The sequence below is a fragment of the Siniperca chuatsi genome, linkage group LG15 (assembly GCF_020085105.1).
Source record: "Siniperca chuatsi isolate FFG_IHB_CAS linkage group LG15, ASM2008510v1, whole genome shotgun sequence".
In the NCBI taxonomy this organism is placed as follows: Eukaryota; Metazoa; Chordata; class Actinopteri; order Centrarchiformes; family Sinipercidae; genus Siniperca; species Siniperca chuatsi.
The window spans coordinates 28,886,929-28,906,928 of NC_058056.1; the positions used below are offsets into that span (position 1 = coordinate 28,886,929).

General features: G+C 46.2%; 2 protein-coding genes across 4 annotated transcripts in view; both read right to left on the reverse strand.

Moving 5' to 3' along the window:
• fbxo34 (F-box protein 34) overlaps nt 1-14,523 on the reverse strand; it is a 21,955-nt gene extending 7,432 nt beyond the window's left edge. The window contains exons 1-3 of one of the 3 annotated variants that reach the window (XM_044167871.1): nt 14,280-14,523; nt 7,026-7,061; nt 974-1,132 (exon numbers count right to left, since the gene is read on the reverse strand). The gene's annotated coding sequence lies outside the window, so the exon portion shown is untranslated. Of the gene's footprint in view, nt 1-973; nt 1,152-7,025; nt 7,062-14,279 lie in introns of those variants that run through there. The other 2 variants (XM_044167870.1, XM_044167872.1) reach the window with 2 other exon arrangements.
• A 2,077-nt stretch (nt 14,524-16,600) lies between these two features.
• lgals3b (lectin, galactoside binding soluble 3b) overlaps nt 16,601-20,000 on the reverse strand; it is a 10,797-nt gene continuing 7,397 nt past the window's right edge. Inside the window, exons 6-7 of the mRNA XM_044167092.1 lie at nt 17,529-17,697; nt 16,601-17,303 (exon numbers count right to left, since the gene is read on the reverse strand). Of these exons, the coding sequence (XP_044023027.1) occupies nt 17,142-17,303; nt 17,529-17,697 (331 nt within the window). The 3' untranslated portion in view covers nt 16,601-17,141. The remainder of the gene's footprint in view (nt 17,304-17,528; nt 17,698-20,000) is intronic.

Consider the following 20,000-nt stretch of genomic DNA (forward strand, 5'->3'; position numbering starts at 1 on the left):
GTGAGTGTGTGTGTGTGTGTGTGTGTGTGTGTGTGTGAGTGTGTGTGTGTGTGTGACCTCTGACCTCTCGCTGCTCTCTGTGTTTTATATAACAGCGTTTCTGGCTCTGATTAGCCTCCCTGGCTTCAGGTTGTGTAATCCTAATTGTTCCCAGTCGCAGAGACGGCGACTCGCCTGCAGCACCAGATTCACTCTTTCTGCTAAACACTGCAGCACAACTCAGAAAACTTTACATTTAATGTCCGCTATTTTATTTTTTAAACTTCAATACTTAAAGTTGAGAAGAAAAAACAACAACAGAAAACGTCTTATTTTAAGTTTTAGGTCGTAAAAGTATTTTAAAAATGTATTTTATTAGAAGTCTGACTTCCTGTCTGGATGTTCGTTAACTATTCATTTCGTAATAACTTTATTTACAGTATCGAAGCTTTGACCAGAGTCATTTTCACTGCTGATTTGTTCTTAAATAAACGTCACGCAGCGTTATAAAAGGTTGGCGTCCTGCTGGTTGAGAGGTTAACGCACGTAACGTGCAACCGACGTTTATTTACACGTTCCCTCCGTCTTTCTGTGAAACGTCGCAGACGAGTGTTTCTGCTTCAGTCTGATGTAGAAAGTTGAGTCTGGACGGAGAAACAGTCAGGGTGGGATTGTGCAACAGCAATGACTCACTTTTCATACAGTCAGTCAGTATTTTCATCATGTTACATCATCAGCGATGTCATCCTACAAACTAGAAACATCCTCTGAAGTTTGAAAAAAAGGATGAAATCAGGAAGTGAACTGATTTAAACAGCGGGATGTTTTTATTAGTTTTCTACAAAGTGTAAACTTTAGCTTCAGTAACAGAACACGAAGCTCTGCGATTGGCTGTTTGTTAGTGAAATGCACCCTGGGAGTCGTAGTTGACTTCTCTCCTTCAGCAGCAGAGTTTGTGTTCATGTTCTGCCACTGTGTTAGGAAGTAGGCTTACCTCCAGACTGCGTGCTGATTGGCTGCTGGCGGCGGGGGCGTGGTCCTGGTTTGAATGACAGCTCCGCTGATCCTTCAGCTTTACATCTCTCAGACATTCACGGCGACTCCTTCCCGACAGGAAACCTGGCTCCACCCCCTCAGGACGCAAACACACACTCTGCAGGAAAACACACACACACACACACACACACACACACACTATTAACAAATAACTGGTTCAGATTCATTAGAAAACACACACATCTGTCACACAACCTGCTCACAGACGACACAAAACCATCCAGTTCACTGAACAACCAGACAGCAAACTAAACCAATAAAGACGCACCACTGATGCATTCTGGGACATGTTGCAGCAGGCAGCGTCACTGAGGCTGCGCGCCGTCTCTCTCCCTTCTTCACTCATTCCCGACACGAGTCAGGTTTCCCTCCAGATGTAACGCAAACATTTTAACTGAACTTCCAGAAACTCGTGAAGAGAAAACGTGACGCGCCGCTCGTCTCCGCCCTCCGCCGCCGCCGCTGCTGCGAGAACGCGAGCTCATTGGCTGATGGAGGTGAACAGCCGACGGAGCCGATCCTCCAGCCGCTGCCGTTAAAGCGCCGCAGAAGAAGAAGAGGACGCGGAGAGACGACGTCGTTAACGTGATGGAAACATGACGTTTCTGTCGGCTTCATGAGTTCATGTGAGGAAGGCTCCAGCCTCCTCATCGCTCCACACAGCTGATGCTCTCAAATAATTGTGCAATATTTAGTTTTCCTGTTAGTTTTTCCTATTTATGGATATTGATATTATTCATACCTCCATTACTGCTGTGCAACATCTTAATAATCTCAATAAGCTGCACTGAACTCGACAGTACAGGCACCACTGCTTATTACTTATATTATTACAGTGTATTATTATACTGTATTATCATCAGCCGGTAAACCCACTAGGTACTTAATGTATTTTCTGACCTGTTTTATAGTGTTTATAGTGTATTATATTGTTTGCTAGCACTTCCTCCTGCTGTAACAAAGAGTTTCCCTTCAGGATCAATAAAGTCTTTCTGATTCTGATTCCAGCTCTTCGTGACGTCAGCAGTTATTCTCTCCGTCTGCTTCTGGTTTCACCCACAAACAGCTTCCACGCCCCGAGCGTAAAAAACTTGTTTGCATTTTCAAAATTTTCCGCTCAGGTTTTTTAATGTGCAAATAGAAAACGTGCGTAAAAACAGGTGGATGGAAGCAAAACCTGCAGACGTCACCTTTTCATTTCACCGTGTGAATCTGAGGCTGTATATGGAGAATAAATCCAGAAGTAGGGATGGTTCTGATAGCATCCATCCACTTTGGATGCGGTTCCACGTTAGCAAATACCTGGATTCATTAAGATTCGTGGCCAACGGATCCCTGATCGAATCCTTGATTCATAATCTGTTAGATCGTTTCTCTCTGACTCTTCAGACGTCTGCAAAGAAAAGAAACTAATGACGCGAACGAACACGAGCTGTTAACAAGACGAAATACTGTTCTTCTGCCCGTCATGTTGAAGTAAGAACTTGTGTTCTGTTTGATGAGAAGGACGAGTGCTCGACCTCGGCCTGCTGCCGCTGTTACACCAGAATCTGAGACCTGCAGCAGAGCAAAGACCAGCTAACGTTCAGCTAACGTTCAGCTAACGTTCAGCCAACGTTCAGCTAACGTTCAGAGCCTCCTGCCTAATAATCACACAGTTACTGAGTTGATATTTGCCGAATGAGAAATGAATATTATTAGTTGTTTTTACTTTTGCAGCTGTAGCAGAGCCCCCAGTGAGGCAGGACGGGGCTCGTGACGCAGGACGGGGCTCGTGACGCAGGACGGGTTTCGTGACGCAGGACGGGTTTCGTGACGCAGGACGGGTTTCGTGACGCAGGACGGGGCTCGTGACGCAGGACGGGGTTTCGTGACGCAGGACGGGGTTTCGTGACGCAGGACGGGGTTTCGTGACGCAGGACGGGGTTCGTGACGCAGGGCGGGGGCTCGTGGCGCAGGACGGGGCTCGTGTTGCAGGGCGGGGCTCGTGGCGCAGGACGGGGCTCGTGGCGCAGGACGGGGCTCGTGGCGCAGGACGGGGCTCGTGGCGCGGGACGGGGTTTCGTGGCGCAGGGCGGGGTCTCGTGGCGCAGGGGCGGGGCTCGTGGCGCAGGACGGGGTTCGTGGCGCAGGACGGGCGGGCTTCGTGGCGCAGGCGGGGCTCGTGACGCAGGACGGGGCTCGTGACGCAGGACGGGGTTTCGTGACGCAGGACGGGGTTTCGTGACGCAGGACGGGGCTCGTGACGCAGGACGGGGTTTCGTGGCGCAGGGCGGGGCTCGTGGCGCAGGGCGGGGTTCGTGGCGCAGGGCGGGGCTCGTGGCGCAGGGCGGGGCTCGTGGCGCAGGGCGGGGGCTTCGTGGCGCAGGACGGGGTTTCGTGGCGCAGGACGGGGTTTCGTGACGCAGGACGGGGCTTCGTGACGCAGGACGGGGCTTTCGTGAGCGTCACAGAGACTCTGGGCTGAAAGGGTGTCGGGCTTTCAGCGCAGAGTCTTTGTGGTTCAGGTTCAATACTGAAACATTATTATAACTAAACAAAAAAGGACCATGTGACCACGTGTGTGTTTCTGTGTGTGTGTGTGTGTGTCTGTGTGTGTGTGTGTGTTTCTGTGTGTGTGTGTTTCTGTGTGTGTGTGTGTGTGTCTGTGTGTGTGTGTGTGTCTGTGTGTGTGTGTGTGTGTGTGTGTGTCTGTGTGTGTGTGTGTGTGTCTCTGTGTGTGTGTGTGTGTGTGTGTGTGTGTGTGTTTCTGTGTGTGTGTGTGTGTTTTGTGTGTGTGTGTGTGTGTGTGTGTGTGTGTGTGTGTGTGTGTGTGTGTGTGTGTGTGTTTGGACCACAGCAGCACAGGGTCCAGCTGCTTCTATAAAGTGACAGCAGCTGCTGTCAGACTCAGCTCTGCTTACACTGCACACACTGTGTGTGTGTGTGTGTGTGTGTGTGTGTGTGTGTGTGTGTGTGTGTGTGTGTGTGTGTGTGTGTGTCAGTCAATGAGCCAATCAGCTGCTAGAACTCTCTCCTTGTGTCTATATAAGGCAGCAGGTAATCAATATGTCTGGAACGCACACTCGGTGTTCAGCCCATCAGCGGTGTGAATAAGCTGCTCGGCTCTGACTGGTGTGGGAGCGTTGCTACTGGTTACCAGCGAGTAGAGTGAACGTTATTGTCCTCGAGGGCAAAAACATCACAAAGCGTTTGAGACGACGAGGCAGTTTTCACATGAAGAGATCTCAAAACAGAAAAAGACATTTTACGTTGACAACACGGCCTAAAAAAAAAAACTCATCGACGGAATCGATTACGGAAAAACGCAGATTTGCGGCGGCACGTGGCAGTGACCGCCTGCTCGTACAGGCTCTGCAGGGGGTCGCGCTCGCTCTTCCCCGTTACCTTCACAGCTACTGCGTGCGTCCCTGCAAGCCTGCTGTTCAGCTGCACAGGAGATGAAACATGAAGCGGTCGGTCCAGTCTGAACGGATATGTAGTTCTGAAGAGCAAAACATTAGAATTAGCACAATGCTACATGCTACAAGGTCATAGAAAAGGTTTCAGTCGTAGTCGTCTGGACGCTGTTTTCAGAATCAAGACATTTCGGCTCCCATCCGGAAGTCATTCTCAATTGTGAAAAAATGGGATGGGAACTGGAAATTTAAGCTACTCTGTGTTACATAAGCCCCGCCCTCAGGAAGGAGTCTACCTGAGTATCTGTTGATTAGCTAGTTTCACCTGAAACTGACCTAATTGTTTCCATGATGGCCCAGTAATCAGTAATCAGGCCTATTGTTTTCTGGCTGCACCTCCCTCATCACTGTTAAGTACCTGATTAGCATGTGATTGGCTTGACCACGGTGTTAATACACTGTGGTAAACTTTGGGCAGATTGAATCTCAGACCACCATTTCTGTTCAAAGAGGGGTTTTCTTTTTTCACAAAAATGGCTTCCTTTGACTCCTCTTTCAAACCAACTCTTCTCTCTACTGAGACTCTTCACCTCGCTGTCTTCAAATGTGCGGTTTGTAGCTTTCAGATGCAAGCGCACGCGCTCTGTAATCCTGAGTTAGCGTGTCGTCTGTGCTGATAAAGTCTTTTGTGAAGTGGCTGTTTGGTCTCACCTGTGTACCGCTCTTTGCAGTTTTCCTCACTGCACTGAATGGAGAAATGGTGGTCTGAGATTCAATCTGCCCAAAGTCTATCAGAGTGTATTATCACCGTGGTCAAGCCAATCACATGCTAATCAGGTACTGAACAGTGATGAGGGAGGTGCAGCCAGAAAACAATAGGCCTGATTACTGATTACTGGGCCATCATGGAAACTATTAGGTCAGTTTCAGGTGAAACTAGCTAATCAACAGATACTCAGGTAGACTCCTCCCTGAGGGCGGGGCTTATGTAACACAGAGTAGCTTAAATTTCTAGTTCCCGTCCCATTTCTTCACAATTGAGAATGACTTCCGGATGGGAGCCGAAACGTCTTGATTCTGAAAACAGCGTCCAGACGACTACGACTGAAACCTTTTCTACGATGGACCGCTCCTGGACGAATGAGGGACGACACCATCTTATGCTACAAGGTCCATATTCTACCTGTTTGATATATATCTCATGATATAGTTTAGCATTTCCTGACAAATCAAAGACCGTCATCACACAGATTCATCGTGTAAATCCCTAATATTGCCATAAATCAGTCCTGCTCGTTGATTCGCAGCTTTGCCTAAATGTCCCGATGCTGCGAACTTCTTCTGCAGAGATTCCCGTCACCGAGCAGGTTCCAGTCTGGCCGGACACCTTCGTTGCTCATTTCCTGTCGTGCTTCTACAGTCGGCGCTCTGATGAAGGCAGCGCACGCTGTTATCAGGATAAAATTATCCGATTGGCTACCAGACTCCAAGATGGCCCCCGCGCCTTCCCGCTCAGACTACAGGCTTTACGCCGGGATGATGTCACACATTTTCACGATTAGCATTAGCAACATTTTCTAGACTCTGGGAAAGATTAAAAACCCTCCCCACAAAGAGCAATAACAGCTTGTCTGCAGTTGGACAGTTTTACAGACGTGTCTTTTAAAATGGAGGTTTATGTGGAAAATGATTTCTGGGCCGCGGAGGATTCAGTACGGCTGAGTGGCGATGCTGCATCAGCTGTGATTGGTTAGCTCCACCCATCTGGCTCCAGCTGGATATTAAACAAACTCTACAGTCAGACCCCCCCGCGACCTCTGTGTGTTCCTGGTTCCTTTACAGCCTCAACGCTGTGACCTCTGACCTCCCACTGACTCACACTCTCTATCGTCCAATCACGTTTAGGATTAATATGGCTAATAAATGTCTAACGTAAAGTCTGTGTTACAAACCGGAGGTGTGACTTATAAAGACGTGCTGTTCACCAGGCAGAGAGGCTCTAATGAAAAAGACACTATGCAGGTGCATTATGGGAAATGTAGGATCCAGTGTTTTAGACTACAAATCAGGATATTTCCACCGCTGCTGCTCAGATTTGGACTGTTCTGGTTTCAGTCTCTCACAACAACAACAACAACAACTACTTTATGGAAGAAACCAGCTGTTAGAGTCACGTGACCACGTCTGCAGCCCCGTGTGGCCTGTGATTGGAAAGAGTGAAACAGCAGAGGCGGCCTCAGTTCCTCTGTAAAACAGCCAGATGACAACACCCTCCGCTGCCTCAACCACAAGGCATCCTGGGAAAACACCAACACGCTCTGTGTGTGTGTGTGTGTGTGTGTGTGTGTGTGTGTGTGTGTGTGTGTGTGTGTGTGTGTGTTGCACAAACATCGTCTGAGAGAAAAACACACAGGAGGTTTTATAACCGAGCAAACTGGTTTTCTCAGTTTGACCTGGACACACAAGGTACCAATCAGCCCGTCAGACAGCTGTTTGCAACCATATTCACATTATAGCAGAACAACTGAGCTCTCCAGTTATTTGCAAATATTTAGCATTAGTTTCTAACAATTTGCAGGTTTTATAACTTACGTTCTGAGTACCGGATGAAGGTACTTCTTCAAAGCCCTGCAGGCGACAATATGAATGTTGTTAACAGCAGTTAGATGAATACAGAGAGTGTCTTTGTAACCTTGTGACTGAATCTGAAGGCTGACATTTGGCCCAACAAAAGTGTTGTTTGGTCTCAATATGATGATTATTTGTTACCTTAGTAGACTAGTCCAGGTTGAAGCAGGAGTAAAGAAGCAGCCATTACTGTATAGGCATCACGCACAGTAACACTGTGTACACGAATGAAAGGATTTTACTTTTTAACCACAAGAAATGAGTCCAGGACGTCCTGCAGAGCCTGTTACATGTTCAAAATATGGTCGCTGAAATACTGTTATAATAAAGTTTATATTAAGTGAAACTGTTCAGACAACAAACTGAGACACAAATCTCTGCTCCATGAAATTCTCATGTTTATACTTGGAGCGGCGTGCCGACCACAGACCGACCAGGACTCGCCCGCGGACATTCAGCCGACTCTCTAGTTTGCTAAGTTATTGCTGTTGTTGTGATGTTAGCTGTAGCAGCAGGAGAGTTGTGAGCGTCGCTGTCTGGAGCTGCTGTGCTGGCTCTGGGAAACCGTCCCGTCCTCTCTGGCTGTTAGCTTCGCAGCAGCAGCTGTAGCGACAGTTTGCTAACTCGCGACCTAGCTAACTTTAGTTACATTACTTGCTGTGTCGTTGTTCGCTCTGTATCATCATATTTGTCCTGGTATTGGACTTCTCCAGAATCGCGTACCCCACCTTTAATGCCCGCGCATTAAAGGTGGAATCTGTGTTATAGCTTTTTTTAAATTCTCAATTCCGTGATTCTGTTTCACAGAAACTATAGGGCCCGACCTTAATGCTGCCATCAGTCTATCGCTACCGGCACCCGTTAAAACATACTTGCCACCGGGCCTAACAAATTAAACCCTGTACTTGGCAATAAACCTGATTCTGATTCTCCATCACGTTCACAGCTGACAGAAGCTGCGTTCATGTTAGTTGTTCACAGAGTGTGTGTCAACATTGATGTCAGACGAGCGACAGACTTAACTTCCACATTCACACAGACGCCCTTCATCTGTGATCAACACAAACATCTCCGCTTCTCTGTGAAAGCGACGGAGGCTTCAGAGAGACGACGCATGAATCAGCAGCAGTGGCGTTCAAAGGTCGGCGTTCGCAACTCACCACAAACAGCAGCACAGGAGAAGCACGCAAACGTTTCTGTGATAATGTGAATAATTACATAACTTCAGCCTGCAGAGACTCACCTGCTCTGAGAAACACCTCCAAGAAAAGAAACAGCACCGACATACCTGACATGTCTGAACAGGACTGCTGCAACACACACACACACACACACACCTCTATTAGGGTTGGGCCGATGTAAAAATGTTTAAACCGGTTTGATATTAAGCCCAATACCAGAGCAATAATACCATATATGACTCAGCCGCTCCCGAGTGTCACATAATGAGAGCCCGTGAGTTTTGAGTTTTCCACAACGCGTTCCTGCAAACGTTTCACAGTAAAAGCCTCGTTAAGAAATGAAGGGTTTCTGTCCACTGACACGCTACAGGGATTTTATTTGAAATGATACAGACAGTGTTGAGTTTGTATTAACAGCGTAATGCAGCTACTTTAACAGGGCGAACGGGAGCCGATCAAAACGAGGCTTCGTGCTTACGTTACCGACTGTACTGACAAACTACAGCCGGCAAGCTACCTCGCTAACATAGCAAACAGATATGATAAGCATGAGTGACTGTCGTCGGGTACGGGGTTATATGAGAGTTATATTGAAAAGGGAAAATGATGGGGTCACTGTTTATTAACTTTCCAGCAATGTATTTCACAAACTAATCAGCAACTTAGCTCCGCGCCACCGCCTGCTCAGCAGTGATGCGTACTCTGCTACACGTGCTGCAGACAGTGCAAGAGTATTGTGGCGACAGCCCGCATTTCCCATCATGCCTAGTGCTGGACTGAGCAGTTTAAGTTTGAGGTTTTATGCAAATGTTAGTTTTTGTTAGTGTTCGTGATGTGTCTGTTCAGAACACGGCGGTTTGCGTTTTAATTTTTGTGCTGGTTTATAGTTTTAACGGTTAGCGAGGTGGCTGTTACGTTTCGTTAGCCCTACTGAGTTTTTGAGTTCTTGTCCCGTGTTGAAAGTCGTTAAAGGTTTGACATCACTGAGAACTGCTTCTTGTCTTTTTTTAAATCGGCCGTAACGTCTCCTAATGACAAATGCCAGTTCAGTCAGTTCGCATAAAAATCAAACCGGTTTATGCTCGTACGCCGGACTGGACCGGCAAGACCGGAAACCGACCTAACCCTAATTTTCCAGCCTTGTTTTCCAGATGTACGTTTTCTATGTTTCTTTGTCTCTCTGTTTTTTGAGAAAATATTGAAGTAAAATGTCGTCTTTATGTTTGTTTGGGTATTAACTCTCTGTACCGAGTCAGTGAGCCTGACAGGTTTGACTGAACCGATTCAGATATGTATTTAATCGTGGCGCACGTATGAGGAACCGTTCGAACATTAAGGAGTCACTTCCTGTGTGGGTAAAAGCACCTTCAAATCCTAAACTGTTTCCGAGCTCGCTGCTGTTCTGAAACTCTACTTTCAGTGAGGAAACTTAAAAATAAAATGAGGAAATAAACTGAAGCAGTGAAATAAACAGTAGCCGGTCGTCCGATATTCTGACTGCAGACAAACTGATAATAAACGATTAGTGTGCAGCTGATAAGACTCCAGTCAGCTGATCGACAGACAAACACCGACACACAAACAAAAGGCAACACTTTGCTGTTGCAGGTAATAATTTCATAGGAAGTTTCCTGGAAAATAACTTTGTAATCGAACACAAACTACAGGGAAAAGTTACTGTCATTAGAGATGAATCTGCGGATTCAGAGTCTGAGCCGACGCCTTCACACGTCGAGATATAAAACACAACAGCTGACAGCAGAGGAAGTTCTGCCTGAAAAACTACATCAGTCATTAAGCGATTATCGAAACGGCTGCAAGAAAAATAATCTAATAGACTATTATAATGTTAATTATAATATTTAATAAAATAGAATTTAATAGATTTCCGTTGAAATTCCTGCTGAATTTAAAACAAACAAAATATTAATTCATTATATATTTATTATTGGACATTTTGAGCTTCATATACAGACGGGGGACAAATTACAGTAAAAACCTGAGTAACAGAGAAACAGCAGCGCTCCCCGAGCCGTTTGGTGACGACGGAAACGATGTGAATAAAATGCTGCGGCCTTTACGGTCACCTGACCTCGGCCCGGCGTCGCACCTGTGGAAGGTCTCAGGTGTCAGACAGCGCTCTGCAGCAGCGTCTCCATCAGACCAGATGATTTAATATAAACCTTCAGATCTGCGTGGGGACGTCTGTCTCTGCTGCCGTCTGTCCTTCAGCTGGTGTCTCTACCTGCTGCACTCAGGTGTGTCTGACCTCAGAGACGAGCTGCTTAATAAAGGCTGGATATATAACTGAGGGAGCAGCTAGCGGAGGAGGCGCTCGTCCTCCAGCAGAGCTCCTCAGACTCCAGCAGCCCTGAAGCTGCTCTGGAGGCTCGTGGCGGCCGGACTCCACGCCGACACACTTCCTGCTGCTGTCACCTGTCACCTGTCTGCTGTCAGCTGGCGCCCGTCTGTAAGTTGAATTGTATATTTGAACATGGAAAAACTTGACATTTGTGCACGTTCAGCTGGTCTGCTGTGACCGACTCATTTTCACTTTGAATTACAATTAATTTATTATCAAAGTTATTTTCAGTAACCGGTTTACGAAAGGAGGCGCCTTACGTCTGTCTCCACGGTAACTCCCGTTACCACAGGAAGACGCTTTCTACGTGAGCTTTAATTTCCCTAGGACGAGTCTCAACTCGCTGGACGAGAAACAGATCCTGATCGTTAACTCCCCATAACGATCCCGCACTCTTCTCTTCACGGAGAGCAAGACCGCCGCTGAGCCCCTCTCTCACCGACGCCGGCCGCCGTTTTCCTTTGCTGCCCGAAAGCAACAGTTTCGCCGGTGGACCCGGCTTCGTCGGCGTCCGAGCCCGAGAGAAACTCCGGCAGACAAATCCAAACAAACTGACGCATCCATCAGTCGCCAACCGAGAGCGATTCCAAGCAGGAGGCTTGTGTCTGGGAAGAGATGGATTTTATTTTTAACTGTTATTTCATCGGACTTTCATTGTTGTGAATCGTGCTTTGCTTTCTGGAAAGTGACGGGCCGCTGCGTTGAATTGCTGCGCGTTTCTTTATGTGAAGCACGTTCCATTTTGTATCGGTACCACGCCGCTGTGCTAGCTTTAGCCACTGAGGCAGCTAATAACGGTGCTTTATCAGGCTGAGGTCCAGTAACACGGCCGCTGGATGCAAGTCTGCTGCCGGGTTCCTGCGTGATAAAGGGACGCCTTGTCACGGCATTTGGGATTCCTTTGCGCCTTCCTCTCTCCACTAACTCGCACCTTTACACGCTTACACACCTCAAACAGCACAGGTAACGTGCAGCTTGGCTGGCTGAACATTTTGAGGACAAATAGAGCTCGTCCTCCCGTTTTAGCTCCGTCCTTTTGTTTGAGTTTCGCGGGTCTGCCCGCCATTTGGCTTTGACGACCACCCACGTGGCCGCCACCTTCCTTGCACCCCCCTCTCTATTGTACCACACACACACACACACACACACACACACACACCTTACATGCTTGCTGATTGTTGCATGCTTAATGTTTAGACTAGACGATAGCGGCTGTTGATCGAACGTATTGATTGTGAATCGGTGCTAAGGTTAAATAAGCGCTATCTTGCAGAGAGCCTGTGGTTACTGTGTGTACGTGTTGTGACGGCAGCTGGTTGAGACGGTCAGCTCCACTGTTCCGCCTTTTAATGGAAGATACCTTAAATATCAGCATTTGTAGGTGGACAGCCGCCTCTGAGACTGTTTTTCACATTTGGTCCCTGATCCCAGGCTGGTGTCCCGTAATTATTCATCAATAATTTTATTAATATTCATAAATATCTGCAATATTTCTGCTAATAACCAAAACCTGCCCTACCTGAATCCCAACACCTGACTGTGTTGAGATGTTCGGTGGACGTTTGTGGTTCAGAGAACAGTCGGACTAACGCGTCGCTCCTCTTATCAAATCATCACTTTTATATGAGAGCTTCAACAAGGCGGCACCAAACTCCGAATCTGCTGAACTGCGAATTATATATTTCTCAATTTTAACAGAAACGGATAAGAAGCGTTTGGGTTTGTGAATATAAACACATGCAGACAACAACAAGCTTCCTTTTCTCGACTTTAATTTGGTTTCTTTCATTGCATTTTAACAACGTGGTGCATTTGAGCTTTTGACCTTCACTTTGAATGAATAAGAAGTGTTTAACAGGAAGCTGCTGTATTTCATGCATATGTGGACGAATCTTTCAGGTAAAAAAAAAGCTTAAAAACATCTACAGAGACAGAAGTGAAACGTCTAGATTTACAGTTGTATTTTGAATGTTGAGCAAACGGCGTGCGGCGTGCTCAGAGTCTGGACGGGCTGATAGCTGGCTGTTAATCACAGGACGGAGCTCAAAGTGCAGCTTCAGAGTCTTTACAGGAACAGCTGCTGATCACCTAAGATCAATAAAACCCCTCATCTTCACAACAGGAAGTGATCAGAAAATACAGGCAGCAGGAACATAAAGTATCGTGAACACGCACTGCGGTTCGCAGTCAGGATGGCGTTACATAAAGCACATATACAACTGGAGTCAGCTGATTAATCAATTAGCTGATCCATTTCCCAGATAAAAGCAGATTCGTCCTCTGGTTCCAGCTTCTCCGAGCGCTGAGAGGGAGGCAGCCTCACAGAAAATCTTAAAGATTAATGAATCTGCGATTAAATTCTTGATTAAACGATTAATTAAAAGCACAAAATGTCAAAACATCGTGAGAAAGAGTTTGAGGCGACGCCCACAGAGATTCACTTCCTGAGACGGAAAGCAGACAATTTTTCATCTTAACGATTAATCGATTACCAGAGAAGCTGCTGATTACATTTCTGCCAATTACCGATTAATTGACTAATCAGTCCAGCTGGAATCTGGTCACTGCAGCTTAAAAACCACAAAGTAAATCTGCCGTTACAGAACCGTCTGACATGTTCAGGAAGCAAAGAAACCTGCACACTGTCTTCCTGCGAACAGGGGGGGTGAAGACCCGGGCTCCTGATCCTCCGCCTCACTGTCAGGTCCTGAATGTGAACCAGAACCAGAACCAGGACGCTAACGTGCAGGTAAACGTGGACCCAGACTCCGGGACCACTGGTGCTCTTACTGAGCTAAATAACATCATGGCAGACTGGTGAACGTGACAGCGTGAAAAAGGCAGAACTACACAGCAGTGTGTTGGACGCGTGAGCCGAAACTAATATAATGATAATCGATTGATCGCGTATTAGTTTTAAAAAGCCACAACACTCTCTGCTGCCAGCTGCTCTGATGTCAGTGTGTGCTGCTCGTCTCTGTTGGGACTTTGGGAGTGTTTACATGTTCAGCAGGTCAGAAGCAGAGCTTTCAGGTGACTAGTCCCCCCACAGCGTTAACCAGCTCTACTCACCTGCAGCTGACCTGCAGGTCAGAGCAGGAAAACAAACCGCAGACATCTTTAAACCGTCCAGGGCCACAGAGCCACAGCTGCTGAGTCTGCAGTCTGAGGCTAACAGCTCAGCTAGCGTTAGCTCCCTGCAGCTCCAGACAGCTGCTGTGAACTTCAGTGTGAGGCCTCTGCAGCAGCTCCGCTGTCTGACAGCTGCTGCAGGTTAGCATTTAGCAGGGAAAGCGACTCCGTACGAAGCCACAGTCTGTTAAACTGCCCGAAGACACGGTCCAACACACTGTTAACAAGCAAACAAGCAGTCTGCACACAGAGCCGACTTCCCGAGACAAGTCGCCAAACTTTGCTAGCCGCAGCGCTAACTAGCATGCTACTAGCCGCGGCCGTCTGAAGCCGTGATACACCTGGCTAACTGACTAGCCTCTGTGGCTAACTAACACAGAGCTGCGAGGAAGGAAAACAGCGCGTCGATATTTCAACAGAACAAAACTAATTTTGCGATAAATCTGAACGTGTTTCTCTCTGTTTATTTTCACATAACGTCAGACAGCAGTTAGCATCAGAAGCTAACAGACAGACAGGGAAGAGGCCGAGGGTCAAACTAACCTGAAGGAGGAAACCTCTCTGTCCGCTGGAGTAAAAACCGCTGGCAGCGGCCAAAACCACTAAAGTCCTCTTTCCCCGGTTTGTCCAGTTAATCCTAAACACTCCAGCCGTCGGTTCCTTCAGTTAGCTGCTCATAAAATGTTGTTTTAAAATGTTAAATCGCTGTTTAAACGGAGCACCGACGGTCCTGAACCTGTCTGTTCCTCTGGGCAATATAACAACTACTGTCCGAGCACAGCGACGTCCAGCTGGAGCAGCTGCGTCATGACGTAGGAAGTCTGCCAAAGATCGTCTACGTCCAACACGATGAAATATTAAATCAACATTTAGAACATTAAATCTGCCTTTATTTATTTATTTTTCTATTTTATTGTCCTCGTCCTTATTTCCCTCCACTGGATTTGATTGTACCTTCCATTTACGCAGTTTGACACTTCGGTTATGATGAAATGGAAATTTGTTTATATCAATAAAGTATTTGGAAAAAGAAAGTGGAGCAAGATGCACTGCGCAAATAGGTAAATAAACGTGACTGTAACGTGAAAGCTTTGTGTTTTATTGTAAATCTCAGACTCTTAATGGGTAAATTCCATAAACACAAAGCAAAGTTTTCAAATTCTTCCTCTAAAAAACATCTTTTCTGATCGAGCTGAACCTGTAGATTTCTTAAGATTAACCCCAAACTGAAAATGCGTACATTGTATTGTATTAGGAAGTTTTATTTGTTTTTTATACGTATTGTTTATTTATTTTTTCCTTTTATTGTTACTTATTAGTTTTATGTTTATTTTTTTTTATAATTAATGATTATCGGCACTATGTATGTCAGAATCAGAAACACTTTATTGATCCTCGAGGGGAAACTCTCTGTTACAGCTGCTCGCCTTTACGTCACACAGGAAGAGAAGCACTGAGCAAAAAATATAAAACACTATAATACAGGTCAGATAGATTAAGTACCAAGTGGGTATAAGTATAAAATTAATATAAGTGTAAAGTACCAAGTGGATTTACCGGTTGATGATGAGTATGTACGGTATAATAATACAGTAATAATATAAGTAATAAGTAATAGAGCAATAATGAGTCCTGTCAAGTTAAGTGCAGCTTATTAAGGTGATTATGAGGCGGAGGATATTATTGCACAGCAGTAATAGAAGTATGAATAAATATCAATAAATTAAACTGAAAACAGAGAATGTTGCACAATATTTCAAGTATTGCAGAGATGTTAATGATCCAGTGTCCAGTTTAGTGACTCTGGGTCATCCAGACTGACTCTTCGAGGGAGGAGTTAGAGACCTGCAGGACTGTATTCAGGTTTGTGACATGATGAATGTCTGACGGTGTTGTTGGTTCACAGCAGCAGAGACAGAGAGAGACGTCCTGTCCACTAATAATCCGTCTGTGAGCAACAGTAAAAACCTGCTGCAGGTTTCCATCATGCAGAAAACATCTGGCAGAACCAGGAGAACCAGGGGCCAGGGGTCAAAGGTCACAGTCAGGACTGCCAGGGTCCAATCAGAGCAGGTTTATTGATCAGAGTGATCTGTCTGTCTGAGACGCTGCTGCTCAGATTTGAACAAAACTGACTCTGTTCTTTTTCTAACAAAGAATTATCCTCCTGTCCTGTCTGTCAGGAATTATTCTCCCGACAGACAGGAGCAGGAACCTTCACACCTGTAGCAGGAGCTGCTCCAGTGTCGCCCCCTGGTGGCTGCGAGCACTTCAACACTTGAGATGAGCTGCAGGAGAAATGTGACTCTGCAAATGTAAAAGACTGGGAGCTCCACCTGTGTCCCACCTCGGCTGGTGTTGGGGAGTACTCCTGTGTGGGAAAAGTTGTATAAAGGCTAGAGGCTACTAGCGTAACACACCTGCATCTCAACTGTCAGCTGCCCAGTTGCATTGTGGGTAATGTAGGTTTTAACAGGGAAGAAGAATGTGTGGAATCAAACAGCCGATATCTCTGGTTCTGCTGCATCAGTTGTGTCCGACAGTGTCACAGGAGAGCGGAGGACTCGTGTAACAGAACCAGGATCAACGACATTACAAGTGTTCTTTGCTGCGTTATTCATGCTAAAATAACAAAACAATTTAAAGTGGATCTTATAGTCCTGCAGGTCTGTGAGGAGCTCGTTTGTTTAGAGTAAGAAAGACGCCGATGTCTGTGGAATAAAATACTGGAACTCTGTTGGTTAGTTTACACCGGATCCCACACGGGGAGGATCCACCGCTGCAGCACTGACGGGACCGGCAGAGGTCAGAGGTCAGGTTTGGTCCTGTCCTGCTGTTCAGATACAAACAGACACAAACTCCAGCAAGATTAACCCTTTATTTATACGAGTCAAACAGAAGAAAACTAGTACAAGAGGATCTACTGTGGATCCACTGAGAACCGTCTGTGGATGTATAAAAGAACAAGAATCATCTACAGATCTATTCAAGATATACGTTGGATTAACTGAAGATCTACTGTGGATCCACTGACGATCATCTGCGGTCATTTACTGATGATGTGATCTATGGTGATCACCTGTAAATCTACAGGATCTATGGAAGATCTCCCACAGATCTACGGAGAATCTACTGTGGATCCACCAACACTGTTCCGTAGATCTATTCTAGATATAATGAGGATCTCCGGTAGATCTACAAGGGATCTCCTGTGGATTAACTGAGAGACTACAGTGGATCCACTAATGATCCCCAGAAGATCCCTGGTGGATCTCCAGGAGATCGTTGGTGGTTGATCTCTTATGGTGGATTAACTGATGATCTCCTGTAGATCTACAGATGACCCCCCCCCCCCGCATCTCCAGTGAATCCCCAGTAGATCTGTGGTGGATCCGGTGATCTGCCTCAGTGGGACAGAGTCTCCATGTGGACCTTGGACAGCTTGAGGTCGTTGTGGATGTTGAGTCTGTTGATGGATCTCAGGTTGGTGATCCGGTGTTGGAACGACAGCAAGTGAGTGCTGTTGACGGCCACCTTAAACTCCGTGTTGGTGCACAGGATCTTCATCTGCAACAACAAAACCACAAACTGTCGTCACCTGGCCGACTGGCCCTTTAACTACACCTGTGTACAGTGGTGCATTCAGGGACCCTCCGACACCTGAGCGTCATCGTTAGAAGATAAAAAGCAAACAAGGACTTTGGTCGTACCTTACATTCAGAAGGTCGCAAATTATTATTAATTAATACCTAAAATATGAGTATTCTTAGTGGTATAAGTTAAATATTTGACCTCGAATGGCTGCCCCTGGACGAAGGGGAAGTTCTGGCCGTCTCTCTCCTCTTTCCCCCACTTCTTGCCGATGCAGGAGTTCCTGACGATCACCTTCCTGCCGCTCTCATTGAAGCGAGGGTTGAAGTGGAAGGCCACGTCACTGTCTGTGCACAGATCCACTGTGATCCTGCAAAACCATCGCTGATCATGAACTGAGTTATAATAAGTTAAAATGTCTTGTCTGGCTCTGCTTTCAGCAGTTTCAGTAAGACAAACTGACTAAATCCCGCCTGAGTGTAAAACATGAGATCACCAACACGCAGATCACTGGATCAATGCAACACGTCTGCAAGTCTGCAGGTGAGCAACATGAGCTGCAGAGCTGATAATAATAACACGTCATTCCAAATATATGAGGACAAAAGGAAATACAATTTATTTTCTTTTGATTTCTGTCCAAATGTTTTGAGTGTTGCTGAAGTGTGGTTTGATGTTTTGTGATGAGGAACAGTCATCAGAGTCCAGGCGACATTATCTTTGTTTACTGTGAGACAGCTTATTTTATTTTCTCTCGACTCATTTCAAATACTGACGTCTGCTGAAACAGTTCACTCCAACACTCCATCATCCATCCATCATCCATCATCCAACATCCAACATCCATCCATCCATCATCCATCATCCATCAATCATCCATCCATCATCCATCCAACATCCATCATCCAACATCCAACATCCATCCATCCATCATCCATCATCCATCCATCATCCATCCATCATCCATCCATCATCTATCCATCATCCAACACTCCATCATCCATCCATCATCCATCCATCATCCATCATCCATCCATCATCCATCCATCATCCATCCATCATCCATCCATCATCCATCATCCATCATCCATCCATCATCCATCATCCATCCATCATCCATCCATCATCCATCATCCATCCATCATCCATCCATCATCCATCCATCATCCATCCATCATCCATCATCCATCATCCATCCATCATCCATCCATCATCCATCCATCATCCATCATCCATCCATCATCCATCCATCATCCATCCATCATCCATCATCCATCATCCATCCATCATCCATCCATCATCCATCATCCATCCATCATCCATCCATCATCCATCCATCATCATCCATCCATCCATCATCCATCCAACATCCAACACTCCATCATCTATCCATCATCCAACACTCCATCATCCATCCATCATCCATCATCCATCCATCATCCATCCATCATCCATCATCCATCATCCATCCATCATCCAACACTCCATCATCCATCCATCCATCCATCCATCATCCATCCATCATCCAACACTCCATCATCCATCCATCATCCATCCATCATCCATCCATCATCTATCCATCATCCAACACTCCATCATCCATCCATCATCTATCCATCATCCAACACTCCATCATCCATCCATCATCCATCCATCATCCGTCATCCATCCGTCATCCATCCATCAGTCAATCATCCATCATCCATCCATCATCCATCCATCCATCATCCATCCGTCATCTATCCATCATCCAACACTCCATCATCCATCCATCATCCATCCATCATCCATCATCCATCCATCATCCATCCATCATCCATCCATCATCCATCATCCATCATCCATCCATCATCCATCATCCATCATCCATCCATCATCCATCCATCATCCATCCATCATCCATCATCCATCCATCATCCATCCATCCATCATCCATCATCCATCATCCATCATCCATCCATCCATCATCCATCATCATCCATCCATCATCCATCCATCATCCATCATCCATCCATCATCCATCCATCATCCATCCATCATCCATCATCCATCATCCATCCATCATCCATCCATCATCCATCCATCATCCATCATCCATCCATCATCCATCCATCCATCCATCCATCCATCATCCATCCATCCATCATCCATCCATCATCCATCCATCATCCATCCATCCATCCATCATCCATCCATCATCCATCCATCATCCATCATCCATCATCCATCCATCCATCATCCATCCATCATCCATCATCCATCCATCATCCATCATCCATCCATCATCCATCCATCATCCATCCATCATCCATCATCCATCCATCATCCATCCATCATCCATCCATCATCCATCATCCATCCATCATCCATCCATCATCCAACACTCCATCATCCATCCATCCATCCATCATCCATCCATCCATCATCCAACACCATCATCATCCATCCATCCATCCATCATCCATCATCCATCCATCCATCATCATCCAACACTCCATCATCCATCCATCCATCCATCCATCATCCATCCATCATCCAACACTCCATCATCCATCCATCATCCATCCATCCATCATCCAACACTCCATCATCCATCCATCCATCCATCATCCATCATCCATCATCCATCCATCATCCAACACTCCATCATCCATCCATCATCCATCCATCCAT